This window comes from Sus scrofa, chromosome 6 (genome assembly GCF_000003025.6).
Source record: "Sus scrofa isolate TJ Tabasco breed Duroc chromosome 6, Sscrofa11.1, whole genome shotgun sequence".
NCBI classification, from domain to species: domain Eukaryota; kingdom Metazoa; phylum Chordata; class Mammalia; order Artiodactyla; family Suidae; genus Sus; species Sus scrofa.
The window spans coordinates 73,280,189-73,298,486 of NC_010448.4; the positions used below are offsets into that span (position 1 = coordinate 73,280,189).

The 18,298-nt window shown below is 44.3% G+C and overlaps 1 protein-coding gene across 2 annotated transcripts in view; it reads left to right on the plus strand.

The window, feature by feature from the left end:
- The window catches only part of KAZN (kazrin, periplakin interacting protein), a 1,105,661-nt gene continuing 1,104,308 nt past the window's right edge, over nucleotides 16,946–18,298 (plus strand). The window contains exon 1 of one of the 2 annotated variants that reach the window (XM_021097562.1): nucleotides 16,946–17,060. In XM_021097562.1, the coding sequence (XP_020953221.1) occupies nucleotides 16,970–17,060 (91 nt within the window). In that variant the 5' untranslated portion in view covers nucleotides 16,946–16,969. The remainder of the gene's footprint in view (nucleotides 17,061–18,298) is intronic. The other variant, XM_021097563.1, reaches the window with a different exon arrangement.

Below are 18,298 nucleotides of genomic sequence, written 5' to 3' on the forward strand. Positions count from 1 at the left end.
GGGCCACAGCTGCAGCATATGGGAGTTCCCAGGACAGGGGTCAAATTGGAGTTGCAGCTGAAGCCTACACCACAGCCAGAGAAACACCGGATCCAAGCTGCATCTGTGACCTATTCCACAGCTTATAGCAATGCCGTGTCCTTAACCCACTGAGCGTGGCCAGGGATCAAACCTGCATCCTCATGGATACTAGTCGAGTTCTTCGTCTGCTGAGCCACCACAGGAACTCCCATCATGGACTGCTGTTGATGGACGTTTGGGCTGTTTGCAGTTTGGAGCTGTGATGAGTCACAGAGGCTTCTGTGAACATTCTGATACTAAGCTGGTGCACAGGAGCAGGCATTCTGTTAGGTATACACCTGGGAGTAGGATTGCTAAGTCAGAAAGTAGGTGAGTGCTCAACTTTAATAAAATGCCTGGAGTTTTCCCAAGTGTTTGCACTGCTTCCTATTTCCACCAACAGTGTAGGAGGGTTGCTGTCACTTTATATCTTCACCTATACTTGGAATCATCAAATCTTAAATTGTGGATATTATGGTGGATATTATTAATGTTTCATTTTGAGCTTTTTTTTTTTTCAATTTGCTTTTCTCAGTGAATAGTGGGGATGAGCATCTTTCATAATGGCCATTTTATTTGTTATACTTATTTTATTTTTTTGTCTTTTTAGGGCTGTCCCTGTGGCATATGGAGGTTCCCAGGCTAGGGGTTGAATCGGAGCTGTAGCTGCCGGCCTGCCCCACAGCCTTCGCAATGCCACGTCCAAGCTGCATCTGCGATCTACACCACAGCTCACAGCAACATAGATCCTTAACCCACAGAGCAAGATCAGGGATCGAACCTGCGTCCTCATAGATGCTAGTCAGATTCATTTCCACTGAGCCACAATGGAAGCTCTGTATAATGGCCATTTAAAATACTTACATTTATGAAGGTTTTGTCAAGGTCTTTGTGTTTTTTTTTTTATGATTTAATGTAGTTTTTTAAAAAGTTTTATTGGAGTATAGTTGATGTACAAACAATGTTATATTGCAGGTGTGCAGCAAAGGGAATCATATATGTATATATATACCCTATGTTTTCACTGAATTCTTCTTCTTACTGATTTGAAGTAAGTCTTTCTATACTGAGAGTAGGAGTCTTCTCTTGGCTATAGGTGATACAATTTTTTCCTCCATCAAGGAACACTATTAAGAGAGTGGAAAGACAAACCACCAAATGGGGGTGGTTCTTAACTTTTTGTGCATTTTTCAATCTTTTCCTTAATGGCTTTTGTGTCCTGTTTAAGAAGTCATTGCTCACTCAAGGTCATAAAAATACTGTCTATTATTGTTCAGAAATTTAAATTTCACCCTGGAATCTACAATCCACCTAATAATTGACTTTTGTGTATGGCGTGAGGTTGGGATCAAATTTAATCTCCCCCTCCCCCATATGGATTTCCAATTGATTGAGCATCTCCACTGCTGTGTCATGGTGAGTTGACTTTTGGACCCTTTATTCTCACCCATTGGTCCATTTATATATCCTTGGGCTGATGTCATGCTCTCTTACTTACTGAAGCTTAACATCCATCTGTGTAACCTGGTAGAGAGAGCAAGGCTTCTCACTTTGCTGGTCTTCTTCAAGAGATGTTGGCCAATTGCCTTTCCACTTAAATTTTGGAATCCTTTTGTCAGTTTTCACAGAAAATCTGTTCAAATTTCAATCAGATTAAATCTAAGATCAATTTGGGGAGAACTGATGCTTTTACAACATCTAATGATTAAATCCATGGCTCATTTGGGTCCATTTCCTCATTTGCTTAGGTTTCTTTACTTTCTCTCTACTTTTATACTTTTATGTAGAGTGGTCTAGAGTGGTTTTCATTAGATTTTATTCCAGTTATTTGATACATTTCAAGGCATATATATATATAATATATTAATTATATATATATATATATATTTTTTTTTTTTTTGTCTTTTTCTAGGGCCACACCCGAGGCATATGGAGGTTCCTAGGCTAGGGGTCTAATTGGACCTGTAGCCACCAGCCTACACCACAGCCACAGGAACGGGGGATCTGAGCCACGTCTGCAACCTACACCACAGCTCACAGCAACACCGGATCCTTAACCCACTGAGCAAGACCAGGGGTCAAACCCACAACCTCATGGTTCCTAGTCAGATTTGTTAACCACTGAGCTACGAAGGGAACTCCCAAGGCTCTTATATTTTTGAAATTTTGTTTTCTGTTTCATGTATAGAAATATATTTTTTCATCTATATATGTACACCTTAAATCTAATAACTCTACTGAATTTGTTTTAATAATTTTTTGACTTGTTTTTATATTTTGTACAACAATCATATGTGCAAGTAGGGATGATCTTATTTTTCTGTTCTAACCTCAAATCTCATTTTTATTTCTTTTTTACTTCCAGTATAATGTTGACTAGAAGTGATGATAATGATCATTCTTATTCCTGATCTTAGGAGAAGCTTTCAGCATTTCACCATTATGAATAATGTTTTCTTTGGGCTTTTTTTTTCTGAGTCAAATTTGTGGCCTCTTAATTTGGGGGGCTAGTTCTGTCCCTATCCTGGCTGGGAGAAGACTGATTAGATTAAAAAAAAAATAGACTATATTTTTTTAAGAGCAGTTTTAGGTTTATAGCAAAATTGAGAAGAAATTAGAAATGTCTCCTGTGCCCTTTGCCCCCACAATGTAATCTCCCCATTATCGACATCCTGCACGAAAGTGGTACATTTGTTAAACATGATGAATCTATACTGACACTTCATTATCATCCAGAGTCTATACTTTACATGAAGATTGATTCACTCTTGGTGTTGTACATTCTGTGGATTGTACATATATTTTGTAATGACATATATTCACCATTATAGTGTCATTGTCCCTATCTATCTGTCATCTATCTATCTATCTATCTATCTATCTATCTGATAGAGAGTATTGTCATTGCCCTAAAAATCCTCTGTTCTCTGCCTATTCATCCCCCTCTATGGGCTTTTTAATGGTCTTCTTCAGATAAAGGAAGTTTCTGTTTATTCCTTTGACTTTTTCTGAGAATTAAAGTCTGGCATAGGGCCAATTTTTGGAATGTTCCACATTTTTAAAAAAAGAATGACTAGCAGTTGTTGGGCACAATGATCTCTATATATCCATTGATAAATATGTTATGTTCAATTATTTTATATCTTCTGTTTTTTGTTTAGTTTTTCTATTTTTCACTCATTGTGGTTTTTTGTTTTGTTTTGTTTTTGTTTTTTTGTCTTTTTGCCATTTCTTGGGCCACTCCCATGGCATATGGAGGTTCCCAGGCTAGGGGTCCAATCGGAGCTGTAGCTGCTGGCCTACACCAGAGCCACAGCAATGCGGGATCTGAGCTGCGTCTGCAACCTACACCACAGCTCACGGCAACGTTGGATCGTTAACCCACTGAACAAGGCCAGGGATCGAACCCGCAACCTCATGGTTCCTAGTCTGATTTGTTAACTGCTGTGCCACGACGTGAACTCCCATTGTGGGTTTTTTAACTTCTCCTTGCAGTTCATCATTTTTTTTGCCTTATGTTTTGTAGCTTCTTGAATTGCTTATTTTATTACTATGAAAGATATTTTTGGTTGCTAGAACTGCTTTCTGTTCTTTTGAGTCTATTTCTTTGACAGTAACAGAAATATAACCTTTTTCTCAGTTCCCTTTTTTCCCCCTGACATCTTTAGGTTGCTTATTTATTTATTTATTTTTTGGTCTTTTTGCCATTTTCTTGGGCCGCTCCCACGGCATATGGAGGTTCCCAGGCTAGGGGTTGAATTGGAGCCGTAGCTGCTGGCCTACACCACAGCCACAGCAACAAGGGAGCCGTGTCTGCAACCTACATAACAGCTCACGGCAATGCTGGATTCTTAACCCAATTGAGCAAGGCCAGGGATTGAACCCGCAACCTCATGGTTCCTAGTCAGATTCGTTAACCACTGAGCCACGACGGGAACTCCTAGGTTGCTTATTTTTAATGTTTATTTTTCCCCTTGTTTAGTCTGATTGTCTACTCTTTTACTATGTGTACTTGCACTGGTTACACTAGCAATCACGACATACATTTTTGATTTATCAAGGTATAACAGAAATTTATAGTCCTATTTTCCCCTGGACAAGGCAAGAATCTTAGAACTTTCTAATTCCATTTACCCTGCCTCAATTTCTAAGCTGCTTTTGCTTTGTGTTTTATTTGAAAGTATACTTTAGACACTATAGTGCATTTTTCACATATTAATACATAGTAAACATCTTAATTATTAATCATTATTAATTTGTATTATAGTATTTTAGTATTACATGTTAATATTGATTTATATTTAGTTTTAGCTGCAATTAGCCTTTCCACTGCTTTTTGTTCCTCTCCACAGCTCTGAGGGATACTTTTCTTCTTCCTGAAAAAACTTCCTTTAGTATTTTTTTTTTTTTTGACTAGGTTTGCTGGTGATAAAATTTCCTAGACTACTTCATTCTGAAGATGTCTTTATTTCACCTTCATTTTTGAGGGATATTCTCAGTGGGTGTAGAACTCTGTGTGACACCTGTTTTCTTTTGGCACTTTAGGGTATTGTTCCATCAGCTCCTGGTTTCCCTGGTTTGTGTTGAAGTCAGATGCTGGTCTCTGCCAAACCTTTGAAGGTTATCTAGTCTCTTTTTAACCTCACGTCCAGCCACTTAAAAAAATGTTTTTTTTTTTTTTTTTTATTAAATTATGGGTGATTTACAATGTTCCTTCAATTTCTGCTATAACAGCAAAGTGACCCAGTCATGCACATATATGCATTCTTTTTCTTAAATACTGTCTTCCAACATGTTCTAACCCAAGAGATTAGACGCCGTTCCCTGTACAGTAAGACCCCATTGCTTATCCATTTAAAAAGGAATAGTTTGTATCTGCCAACTCCAGACTGTCCATGTTGAAAGACTTTCTCTGTTACTGGTTTTCAGTGCATCCCCATGATATGCCTACATGTGGTTTCCTTTTAATTTATCCTGCTTAGGGTTCATTGAGCCTCTTAAATCTTATTCAGTCAGTTTTTTTTTCAAATATTATCACTGACCTCTTTTTTAAAATTAGAGTATAGAGTTGATTTACAATGTGTTAATTTCTACTGTACAGCAAAGTGATTCCGTTTTACATATGTATACACTTTTTTTTTAAAAATTCTTTTTGGAGTTCCCTTCTGTGGCTCAGCGGTAATGAACTTGGCTGGTATCTACAAGGATGTGGGTTCGATCCCTGGCCTCACTTGGTGGGTTGAGGATCTGGCATTGCTGTGGCTCCAGTGTAGGTCAGCAGCTGCAGCTCCAATTGGACCCCTAGCCAGGAAACTTCCATATGCTGCAGGTGCAGCCCTAAAAAGCAAATAAATAAACAAGTAATAAAATTCTTTTCCGTTATGTTGTATTACAGGACATTGACTATAGTGCCCTGTGCCAGTAGTGGGACTTTGTTAATTATTTCCTCCATGTAGAGTAGCTTATATCTGCTAACCCCACCCCCCTCCCAGTGATCTCCTCTGATAGCAATTCTTTCCCATTTTCTATTCTGTCTTTTCCTGGGATGACGGTTAAGCCCATATTAAACTGTTAAACTGAACCCCTGTCTCATTCTCTCTTCCATCTTTCCCACCCTGGTGTCTCCTCTGTACATCATCCTTGTGTTTTTCCTGTTCCCGCATTCTTTCTGTCTCTTTCGGTTGTTTCCTTTTTCAATTTGGTACCTTTGCAGAGTTTCCATTTCTTTGCCAAAATTCTTCATCTTGTCCGATTTCTCTGTCCCTGTCTGTAAACTCGTTCTTATCTGCATCTGGTACTGAAGTTATCTTGATTACCTGTGGTCCTCTTTCCATCATCTCTTTCCCTTTCTTTTTTTTTTTTTTTGTCTTTTGTCTTTTTTTTGTTGTTGTTTTGTTGTTGTTGTTGTTGCTATTTCTTGGGCCGCTCCCGCGGCATATGGAGGTTCCCAGGCTAGGGGTCGAATCGGAGCTGTAGCCACCGGCCTACGCCAGAGCCACAGCAACTCAGGATCTGAGCCGCGTCTGCAACCTACACCACAGCTCACGGCAACGCCGGATCGTTAACCCACTGAGCAAGGGCAGGGACCGAACCCGCAACCTCATGGTTCCTAGTCGGATTCGTTAACCACTGCGCCACGACGGGAACTCCTCCCTTTCTTTTTGATCTTTGTTATGTCTGGTGATTTTTCTCAAACCTACAGAAAAGTTTTGAGAATAGTGCAAAGAACTTGCCCCTCAAGCCATTTGAGAGTACAATGCAGATATGATGCGCCGTCACTCCCAAATATTGTAGAGTGCAATCCTACACATCAGCGACATTCTCCTATTGAACCATAGTACAACCATCACACTCCAGGAATTAACATGGATCTGTCATTACCATATAATCCGTAGACTGCATTCAGGTTTTATTAGAACAATTCAAGATCACAGGTTGCATTTGGTTGCCCTGCCTCTTTAGTTGCTTTTACTCTGGAATCAGACTTTCCTCAACGTTTAGAATCTTGCCGCTTTTGAAGATGATGAGACAGTTATTTTGTAGAATGTTCCTTGGTTTGGTTTATTTGATTTCCTCATGTTTAGCTTCAGGTAATATATCCTCGTGAAGATAATTGTGGAAGGGATGCTGAGTTTGTTCATCGCATCCGATTCAATGGTACAGGATTTTGATTCGTCCTGTGACTAATGATGGGAACTTTGGTCACTTAATTAAGACGGCGTCTTCGTCGTATTTCCCCACTCTAAGTTCTCTCATTTTTTTCCCCTTCATAGTTGACATTTTGTGCAGACACAGTTTGAGACGACAAGTCTACTCTTTCTCATCAAACGTTCATCCGCTGGTTTTAGCAGTTACAGACGTTAGGTGTCTGAATCGTAACTATGAATGGCTGTCAAAGGGCACTTTTGCAGTGACAGCAGTTTGGCTGCGTTTATTGGTCGGCATTCTGCCGTGAAGAAGAGCCTTCTCTCTTATCTCTATCTCTGTACGTGTGTTTATGTGTTCCTGTAAGTATGCAGCTAGTTATCCATCTGTTTATCCACATGGACTCATTGGTTTCTGTTCAGTTGGGTTGACTTTATTGTTATCATTTTTTAAAATGTTCAAATCATCCTTGGTTTGACCGGTGAGAGCCCCTTGAAACGGACTGTTTTTTCTTTCTGAGATGTCTCCACACATCCTTGAACATTTCCTTACTTTCTGGCTAAAGAAGATGTCAAGCGCTTCCTGCATTTTCTTTGCCCCCGTCCTGGCATCAACCAACTCTGTTCCTTTTAGGGAAAAATGATATTTAAAGCCTAGGTCTTGGTTTCTACGGAATGTCACTGCTCCCAGGCCCTCTAGGTGGACAGACGTAGGAAATACACTGTGTATAAACTGACATCCTATGTACATACACACATCTAAATCCAGCATATATATGTACTCATGAGTTCACACCAATACCTACAGTTCCTTTTTAACACCTTAAATTTTATTCTAGCTTTTCTCTCTTCTCTAAGAGTGAGAAATCGGATTCTTATTATCTTCAGTATGTTTACTTATTTGCTCAATGTCTCCTTGCTAAGCCCCCCTACCTCCACCCATATGGAACCAGTCGTTTGTTGCTGCAGCTTCTTTGTGCGGATGCCTTCCTCGCCTCATTTGGCCTCTGACCCTTCTGCCCTCTCTCCTAACCTTACAGATGGCTCCTCACCTTGCAAGGGTTCTGGCTCAGCATTGAGCGCCTTCATCCACACACCCTGGGCATGGATTTCTTTCTCTCGGTCTTGGCCTCTCTTTTGGATTAAATGGAATTACTCAGAAAGGAAGGGAGGAAAATAGATGCCTGGTTATTTTGGATTCAGTGCTGGAAAGTATATATGAAGTTAGGGAAGTAATTTAAGACCTAGGGCTGATGATGATGATAGTGTTGCTCCCGAGAAGCCTTGTCTACAGGCTCTGTTGTGACTGAATAAAAGGACAGTAGTATCTCTCTCTGCCCTGGATTTACTCGTCAGTGATTTCAGTAGCAAAAGAAAGGGTTACCTTTCTAAGTGAGTCTGTTTAGAAATTTAATTAAGGGAGTTCCCATCGTGGCTCAGTGGAAACAAATCTGACTAGTATCTATGAGGACGCAAGTTCGATCCCTGGTCTCGCTCAGCAGGTTGAGGATCTGTCACCGTGAGCTGTGGTATAGACGTGGCTCGGATCATCCCACGTGGCTGTGGCCGTGGCTGTGGCCAGCACCTACAGCTCTGATTCGACCCCTAGTCTGGGAACCTCCACATGCCTTGGGTGCAAGCCCTAAAAAGACAAAATAAAAAAAAAAATTTAAGTTCCTTTTGATCCAGCTACTATTTTATCCTTTGTCACCACTAGGGTTACTAGGCTAACTTAGTACTGCATCAAATCATGATTGTATAACAGGTGTTGATTAGAACTCAGACCCCTCATACACCGCTGGTGGGAATGCAAAATGGTGTAGCCACTTTGTAAAATGGTCTGGTTATTCCTCAAATGAGGAAGCATGAGTTATCATATGACTCAGCAATTCTACTCCTGCATATATATCCAAGAGAAATGAAAACAAGTGCTCACACCCAAAATTGTACACAATGTTTGTGGCAGCAATTTCATAATAGCTGAAATGGGGAAACAAATCAAATGTAATTCAGTGGATGAATGGATAACAAAATGTATATCCATGCAGTGGATTATAACAGAGCCATACAAAGGCATGAAGTGCTGATGCTTGTTGCAACTTGCATGAACTTGAGGTTTTTTTTTTTTTGTCTTCTTAGGGCCGCACGCAGGGCATATGGAAGTTTCCAGGCGAGGGGTCAAATCGGAGCTGCCACTGCTAGCCTATGCCACAGCCACAGCAACGCTGAATCCTTAATCCACTGAGCAAAGCCAGGGATCAAACCCACATCCTCATGGATACTAGTCGGGTTTGTAACCTGCTGAGTTAACAACGGGAACTTCCACAACATGCATGACCTTTGAAAATAATATGGTGAGTGAGGAGTTCCTGTCGTGGCTCAGTGGAAACGAATGTGACTAGTAACCATGAGATGCAATTTTGATCCCTGGCATTGCTCAGTGGGTTAAGGATCTGCATCGCCATGAGCTGTGGTGTAGACCGCAGATGTGGCTCGGATCTAGTTTTGTGTGCCTGTAGTGTAGGCCAGCGGCTGTAGCTCTGATTCGACCCCTAACCTGGAAAGTTCCATATGCTGCGAGTATGGAGATTATAAAGTGAAAGAAACTAGATACAAAGGTCTCCATATTCCATGATTCCATTCATATGTCCAGAATAGGGAAATTTATAGAGACAGAAAGATTAGTGGTGGCCGAGGTTGAGGGGAGTGAGTTAGATGTGTAGGGGGTAATGGCTAAAGTGTCTGGGGTTTTTGAAGTGATGAAATATTCTAACTTTGTGATGGTGGTTGTACATCTTTGTGCATAGACTAAAGCCAATGAATTGTATACTTTATATGGCTGAATTACATGGCATGTGAATTATATCCCAGTACAACAGCTTAAAAATTTTGTAAAAAGAAAGACATTTATTGTGACTTACTGGGAACTTGAGTCAGTATGGAAATCTTTTGGAATGGGAGCCAACAGCACAACTTTTCAATGAAGTATGTAGTAGTTCGCCACAGAACAGAACCAGTAGAACTGTCCATTCTATAGATTTTACTGTAAGTGTATTACTGTGTGTGTGTGTATGTACTAGATGGCTGTATGTTTTTCTGGCTGGGTAATCTTGGGCAAAGTACTCGAATTTCCCTAAGACCTCGTTTCCTCCTCTGGGATGAGGACATGCTGCTATCTGATACTAAAGGAGAGTGTTTATGGGGCTCATAGTATTACCAACCTGAGTTCTGGGCCTTTCTTAACAGAAATTGATAAGAACTCAGGCAAGAAATTCCAGCAAGGTTTTATTGAGGTCCCTGCACAGCAGGGGATGGTGAAGACAAGCCACAGATTCCTTTGCCTGCTCACTTGTTTGCTGGGGTGGGGGTGGGGAGCTTGTTCCTGATATGGGGTGAGGGTGGGGTAAGTTCAGGGGCCAGGTCAGAGGGGCGGCTAGGTGGTCTGCCCACCCCTTTGGTGGTGTCCTTTGCAGGGGGCATGCCTAGGAGCTGCTGTTGCTCTTGGCTGTTCAGAAGTGGCAGCTGGGTTTTTTGTTTTCTTGTATCTAATTGCTTACAATTTGTCTCAACTGGGCATGCATGCAGTTATTTTTAGTCCCTTATAATTTCTTTGTATTTTGTTGTGGGAGGTGTTTGTCCAGATGTAAGCCCTGAAGCCACTGAGCAAAGGACCCAGGTCCAAGGTCCCAGCCTGTCTCAATAGCACCGCTTATGGCTCCGGGTGTGTAGCAGCTTCTACTTAGCGGCACTTTGTTAGAAGACGTGGAGCATGGTAAAACAAGTAACTCCGAGCTCAGTGTCGCATTTTCCTAAATTGCCCTTCACTTTGTCCCTGCCTTTCTACAGTGCTTGCTGTGGCACTCGGCACCTTTGGGGAGCTGTGGGTGATAACAGCTGATGGGTTGAACCTACTCAGAGAACTGGCTCTTGATGCCTCTGGTGTATGGGTGCGAGCAAAGTCAGGGCATTCTCTGAAGGAGGGCAATTCAAAGCCTATAGAATTGAAAAGAAGCATGAGGACATCTTAAAAATGTAGATATGACTGTTGATTTGAAGTAGAGCAGATGTATATCCTTCCTGACCTAAGGAGCCATAAATCAGCTTTAAAATCTTTCTGGTATAACATGGCATTTAAGTTAGTTTTGCCCAAATGACTTGCTGGTGCCAAAATCCCCTCCCACAACCCAATTCTTTTCCTTTTCCTGCTGCAAATTCCACTTTTCTTCTCCTCCTTTTTTTTTTTTTTTTTTTTTTTGTCTTTTTAGGGCTGCACCCATAGCATATGGAGGTTCCCAGGCTAGGGGTTGAATCAGAGCTATAGCCATTAACCTACACCACAGCCACAGCAACACTAGATCTGAGCCTGGTCTATGACCTACACCACAGCAACGCCAGGTCCTTAACCCACTGATTGAAGCCAGGGATTGAAATCTGCCTCCTCATGGATACTAGCCAGATCGGTTTCTGCTGAGACACATCGGGAACTCCTCCACTTTTCTCCTTAGACTCCCCCCTCAAATACTCCCTCCCATAGCCCTCACCTATACTGGAATGGCAAGACCTTTCCTGTCCATAATTCACAACGTGTCATGCATTCCCACTTGTTTGATTCATTATTCTCTGTGTTTATCACATAGTAGGTAGATTATGTGTGTCGTGGCTCACACGTCTCCTCATCTCTCCCCTCCACCACTTCCCAAGCCCTACTCCTAGCTGCCTGTGGCTAGCATAGTACCTGGTAGGGAAGAGATACTTATTAATTAAACTTTTATTGGAGTACGGTTGATAATTCCTGCTCTGCAAAAAGTGATATACACACATCCATTCTTTTCCAGCCCCTTTGCCCGTATAGATTATTGTGGAATATTGCATAGAGTTCCCGGTGCTATACAGCAGGCCCCTATTGGCCAACAGTTCCATATTCCACAATGAGCAGATGCCATCCCAAACCCCCAATCTGTCCCTCTCTCCTGATTCGTCCTCTTTGATAACCGTAAGTTTGTGTTCAAAGTCTGTGGGTCTGTTTCTGTTTGGCAAATAAGTTCATTTGTATCCTTGTCTTAGATTCCACATGTAAGTTATATCATATGTTGATGGTCTTTCTCTGACTTACCTTAAGAGTTTTGACCCCTGCCCCCGCTGCCCTGCACCTGCGGCATCTGGAAGTTCCCTGGCCAGGGATTGAATCTGAGCCATGGCTGGAGCAACGCCGAATCCTTAACGAATTGCACTGGGCTGGGGATCGAACCTGCCTCTCCACGGCTTTCTGAGCCCCTACGGAGACAATGCTGGATTCTTAACCTGCTGTGCCACAGTGGGAACTCCATTTGAGGAGATATTTAATACATGATCTTTATCAGTACAGCGGTCACAAAAGTCCTTTAAGTCAGTTAACGTTTTCTCTAGGGTGGCTTTCCTTTGACTTATCTTTGGAGATGATTTTGATCCCTGAACACAGCTCTGTGAGGAACAGGCTTATATTAGAAACGAGTGCAGATCAGGGTTGTGCAGCAGGAGGGCATGTTTCTCATATCAAGGCGTATCTGCTGCTCCAGCTGATGGCCAGTGTGAGCCACTCAGGCTCAACACCATCAAATCTGACTTGTCTTGAAAACTTTGAGGTCCGGACATCCTAAAACGTTGGCTGGTAACTCTAAAATGTTAACACCGATAGCATGGTATGGGGAAATAAACAGAACAGTGTTGCAGAAATGGTGGCAGCAGAAAGAGACAAGTGGCCCTCGGAGATGTGGAAGAGCCAGGTTTATTCAGCACAGCTGTGGGCTCAGAGGAGGCAGTCCCCAGAGTCTGAGCACCAGGTCTTTGTTCTGGGCAGCTTTTTTACAATACAGATTTCCATGTCTTGATTTTTTCTGTCCAAGCAGCAGGCCCCCCAGCCTTTCCCGGAGCAGACAGTGTTCCTGCCTGAGAAGCTGAGTAAACAAGGTTACAAAAGCAAAACTGAGAAGCAGTACTTGGAGCAGGGCTAGCAGAGCTGCTAGCAAGGACACAAGGCTCGTAGTTGCTACAAGATGACAAGAAGGGTGGTATGGGGTGAGCAAAGCTGCTGTCAGGCTTGTAGCTGCTACCTCAGCTAGCAGGGGGTGGGGGGGATGTTTCTCTGGTTAAAACTCTTACTTCAACAGGAGAGAGCTCAGGAATAGACTCATGTGTATGGAAATTTGATAGATAATAATAGTTGTGCCACAGTGGGGGCATGGATGGGTTGGGAAGAACTGGACCCCAGCTTATATTAAATATAAAAATAGGCTCCAGATAGACAAGAACTAAATGTAAAAGGTAAAAGCCTAAGAGTAGGAAAGGATGTTTAAGCAGGGCCCTCAAAACAGATGATAAATCAGAAGGTCAATGGATATGACCATATTCAAATGAAACATTTCTCATCAAGAAAAGATGCCATGGGCAAGGTTGTCAGTTGACATCTGATTGGGAGACGATATTGGCAAGGTCTAAATGAATATCTAGCAAAGTGAAGAAATCTCCTGTGCAAATCAATAAGAAAAGTCAGAAATAGTGGGATGGATGGGGAGTTTGGGGTTCATAGGTGCAAACTATTCCATTTAGAATGGATAGACAATGAGGGATCGTCTCTTGGGATAGACGATGCTGGATGATAATATAAGAAAGGCAACGTACGTGTGGTGTGTGTGTGTGTTTGTATATGTATGAATGTACATATATGTGATATGTATGTGTGTGCGTATATATACATACATATGACTGGGTCATTGCTGTATAGCAGAAATTGGTACAACATTGTAAGTCAACTACACTTTAATTTCTTAAAAAATGGGGAAAAAAGAGACATAAGGAGGAACATAAAAAAGTCAGAAATAAACATACATCTGGGAAAAATGGTCAAAGCCTATCAAAAGGCAATTTCCTGAAGAGGAAGCCTCATTGGTGAGTAAGCTTTTCATAGAGTGCTCAACTTACTAATCGTTAAGGAAATAAAATCCATGAAGTGTAACTTTAGACCTGTTTGTTACCCATGGCCCAGCTTCCTAATTCTTTTTTTTTTTTTTTTCTTTTTTTGCTATTTCTTGGGCTGCTCCCGCGGCATATGGAGGTTCCCAGGCTAGGGGTCGAATTGGAACTGTAGCTGCCAGCCTATGCCAGAGCCACAGCAACACGGGATCCGAGTTGCATCTGCAACCTACACCACAGCTCACGGCAACGCCAGATCGTTAACCCACTGAGCAAGGGCAGGGGTCGAACCCGCAACCTCATGGTTCCTAGTCGGATTCGTTAACCACTGCGCCTCGACAGGAACTCCCCAGCTTCCTAATTCTTGAGAAGAACAGTTAACAGGCAAAGATGTGCGGAAGCAGGCACCCAAGTGCAGTCCCGGTGAGGTGGTGTGAACCAGCACAGCCACTCTGGAGTAGAACTTGAACTTGGCAGCATTTAATGAAATCAGATTTGGATGTTTCTTTGAGTAAGTCCACTCCTTGGTATGTAGCCAGGGAAATTCTTGCCCAGACCATCCTTCCCAGGGTATGCCACCTATCCTGGTTACAGTTTACTGGTTACTAACAGTGGTTCCATTGATTTACTCCTGGCCTGGGTGATACATTGCTGACTCACCATTAGGTGGCATCATTACTGTGTGGTTCACAGTAGCAGGGACCTAGGTGGCAACTCCGGTGCCTGGTACTAAGGGAGCAGACAGAGTAACATGGGGACGTTTTCGTGTAGGAAACACCGTGTCGCAGCGAGAAGGAATGGGCTGGGTGTACAGAGAAGGGAGAGGAAAAAATAGGGTTTTCCAAACAAAAGACATCTGCAGGTTGAATTAGTGTGTAAAGGTTTACCTTGGATTTTTTAATAGACCTTTTTTAAGGGCAGTTTTAGGTTCACAGCAAAATTAAGAGGAAGGTACAGAGGTGTCCCGTATAACTCTCCCTCCACACATCACAGCCTCTTGCCCAAATCAACACCCCCACCAACCCGCCAGTGTGGTACCTGTATTACCATTGATGAGCCTACACTGACACATCATTATAACTCAAAGTTTGTAGTTTACATGAGGGTTCACTCTTGGTGGTGTGGGCAGATGTATAATGACATGTATCCATCACTATGGTATCCTGCAGAGAACTTTCACTGCCCTAAAATCCTCTGTGCTCCTCACATTCACCCCCTGCCCCCCAACTCAGCTTGTTTTTTTTTTTTTTTTTTTTTTTTTTTTTAAGTGGTAGCATAGTAGTCCGTCACTTGGATGCACTGAATGTTACATGACCACCCAGACTTGGGAAGCCGATCCATTGTGTGGTTTCTGCAATGCTCCAGGGATCTGGTCTTCCTCTGACCTTAGTCCTTGGGGGCCTTAGATGTCAGCTGTCAGAGAGAATGGTCTCTGATCTCTTAGAATGTCCTGACCTGGATAACTTCTTCCACATGAGAACAGGAATCCTCAATGGTTCAAGCTACCTTAAACCATCAGCACAAAGTAGATTTCATTGAACTCTTTCTTTCAAGACTTCTGCTTGCCTTAACCATCCCAGATAACCTTCCAACAACACTGAGCTGTACATCTTTGGTGGCAAAGAACTCTGGTGGGAAAGGCTTCTCTTGGAGAGCCTTTCTAGGCCACAAGTCAGTGGGAACTCTTTTACCTTCTGTATTTTTTTTTTTCTTTTCTTTTTAGGGCCATACCTGTGGCATATGGAGGTTCCCAGGGTAGGGGTTGAATCAAAGTTACAGCCGCCAGCCGACACCAGAGCCATAGGAATGCCAGATCTGAGCCACATCTGCAACCTACACCACAGCTCGCAGCAACGCTGGATTCTTAATCGACTGATCGAGGCCAGGGATCGAACCTGCAAACTCATGGTTCTTAGTTGGTTCGTTTCTGCTGCACCACGACGGGAACACCTACCTTCTGTATCTTAAATACAGGACAGATAAACAGCTTTTCAACCAAAATCCTCCTGGGAAAACAGACATGGCTTTGATTGCTGCTCTGGTGCTGTCATTCTCTCCCTCCTGGTGGAGGTGCTGCTGCCGGCGTCCTGCCAGTGTTGCAGCCAGATCCCCAGGGAAAGTATCCAAAATGTTGGCTGGAGATGCTGCTGCATCTCTCTACACTTAGCACCCATGGGATCAGCAGATGGGATCGCAGCATAAAGACACAGCACCCACTGAAACAGCTGTTGTAACCATGGGAAAGGTGTTTCTCCCTCCCTTTCCGTTCTTTCCAGAGAAACTGCCCCTTCGGCTCTGAGCAGGGGACTGGTGGTTCTCTGCCCAGAATAGGTCTGGGTTGGCAAAGGTGAAGCACCCAGACCATCTCTGTGTCACCAGAATGTCACGGGGGACATATGGCATTTCCCAACTCTTCTTTATCTTGGATCTGATTGCTGGCATGCTCCTCTGCTGTGGGCACGAAGAGGTTACAGCAGCCCGGAGCCTGCTGGGCTGAGTTAGCACTTCCCTCTGCATCCAGAATCTCTCCAAGTAACGGCCCTTTTACATCCTGGAGAAGGGGTGGCGGGGTGGGCCGGCGGGAGGCCGGCTGCAGTGGGTTGAGGCAGGCACTTTAACCATGTCCCATTCCCCTCCCCACAGCCCTGCGAGGAGGGGGCCAGAGTGAAGGATGCGCGGCGGCTCGTCGGCGGCAGAGTGCCCGCGCCGCGCCCGCCTCCCGCACGCTCCCCGTCTGCGTCTGGCCGCCCAGGGGGCGCGGACCTGGGACATCGGTGCTCAGGCTCCAGGAGGACAGAAGCCCGGCCGGAGCTGCCGGAGCCGCGGGCCCGTGAGGCGGGCTCCCCGGGGGGAGCCTGGGGCAGCCTCGTGCCTTTCCTCCCGGCAGGAGCCTCCGCGGAGCCGGCAGCGCTTTTCCTGCAGCAGCTGGCGCTGGGACGCGGCTGGGGCCGAGCTCTCCGTAGCGGCCCCCCGGCTTAGCAGCTCCGTGGACCCTTCCAAGGGACCCAGGCAACCTCACTGCGGCCAAGGGGAGACACCTCCTGTGGGATCAAACTTCAATTTTGCTTTTGCATCCAACTCCTGTGCAAGCTCTGCCAGCAAGCCCTGTAGGCTCTCATTTTGCTCTTGACCGGTGTTTGAGAAAAACTGCAGGGACCAGCAGTGAGAGGAAGAACCTTATAAACTTTGGGGGCGGGGATATTTTCTTGTAAGTGACAAGTAGCCTCAGACCTACAGTTCCTGGGCCAGTGACGTCATCCTCTGCTCAGAAGGGTCAGGACACTGCCAGGTGACAGATATCAAAGACTCGGAGAGCCATGGAGTCCACGCTGGCGACAGCCGGTTCTGCCACGGGCCGGGTCACCTTCTCTCACGTCTTTGGTCAGCAGTGCCAACTTATGGAAGCAGGTAGGAAACGCTTCGTGGGGGAAGTGGGGTGTTATCCAGGGGCCCCAGGGGCGGAGGCCCGTGTGTCTGTGCATCTCTCTGTCTCATCTCTGTCTCCATGTAATTTGGAATATGAGGTTCAACTGGCCAGGGACATGTGTGCCGGGCACATTCACTTTGAAGTTTCTAGGCTGTGCCATGGGACTGAATGTGCCACTTGGGCAGGGTAAGTGAGGGTGCCCGCGGGTCTCCTCGCCTCTCTTCTCTGTGGCTGCCCTGAAGATGTGAGAGGGTGCGTCAGGAGGGATCTGATGACATCCTGGCTGTGGTCATCATCTGGGGACAGGTGCCAATCCTAGACGAGCTGCCCTTCTGTCAGCTTGCCTCTCTGCTGCTAAGAGGGTGGTTAAGTGGCGCCACTTCACTCACTGGAGTAACTTAGACTCTTAGGAAAGTGCCCCTGCCCTGAGCGGCATCTCCCAGCCCCGGCTCTGCCGTGGGGATTTCTCCCTAGCCTTTCTCCAGATTTTTTTTTTTTTTTTTTTAGAAAAGCTCATGTTTTATGCAGATTGGCAAACTTGGGTTGCAGCCTTACCCTGTGCCAGCCATCTTGCTACGATGTGCATTTGGTTACCCACAAGAAGCCAGGTTAGGGGAATGGCTTGATGCAAACAATCCCTGCGGTAGAGCCCATAGACTGGTTCTTGATCCGTGCTTACGATTATGTTGGAGTCACACAAGATGTAGGATGCCTGCTTTCTCAACAGGAGTTCATTCCTATTGTTGGGAAAAGGACCGTGTGTTCTTGCCGATGGTTTCATGGGTATTCAAGTGTTAATTGTATCTTTTGGCTGTGAGTCCCTGGATGATGGTGAGAAGAGCCCTGTATTTAGGAGTCTGGGGGCTTACTTGTGTGTTGGTGCTTTCACGGGTGGTTGCATAACCTTGGAAAGGGCAGACCCTATCCTCTTTCCCTTGGGAATCTATCTCCAGCTGCAAAACAAGAGAACTGGACTTGAGGCTGCCTGGTCCAGCCAGGCCTTAGATTCTGTGAACTCAGAGGAGCCCAGAACGATGGAGAAAACAAACTTGAGCACGTTTTAATGATGGGATATGTTTGCACAAGGTGGAAATTTATGCACTATGCGAATGAGGGGCTCTGAGATGGACTGCTTGGGTTTGAGTCCCAGCTTCACCTGTTACAAGCCGTGCGACCTCAGGCAAGTTACTTAGCTTCTCTGTGCCTCCGTTTCCTCAGC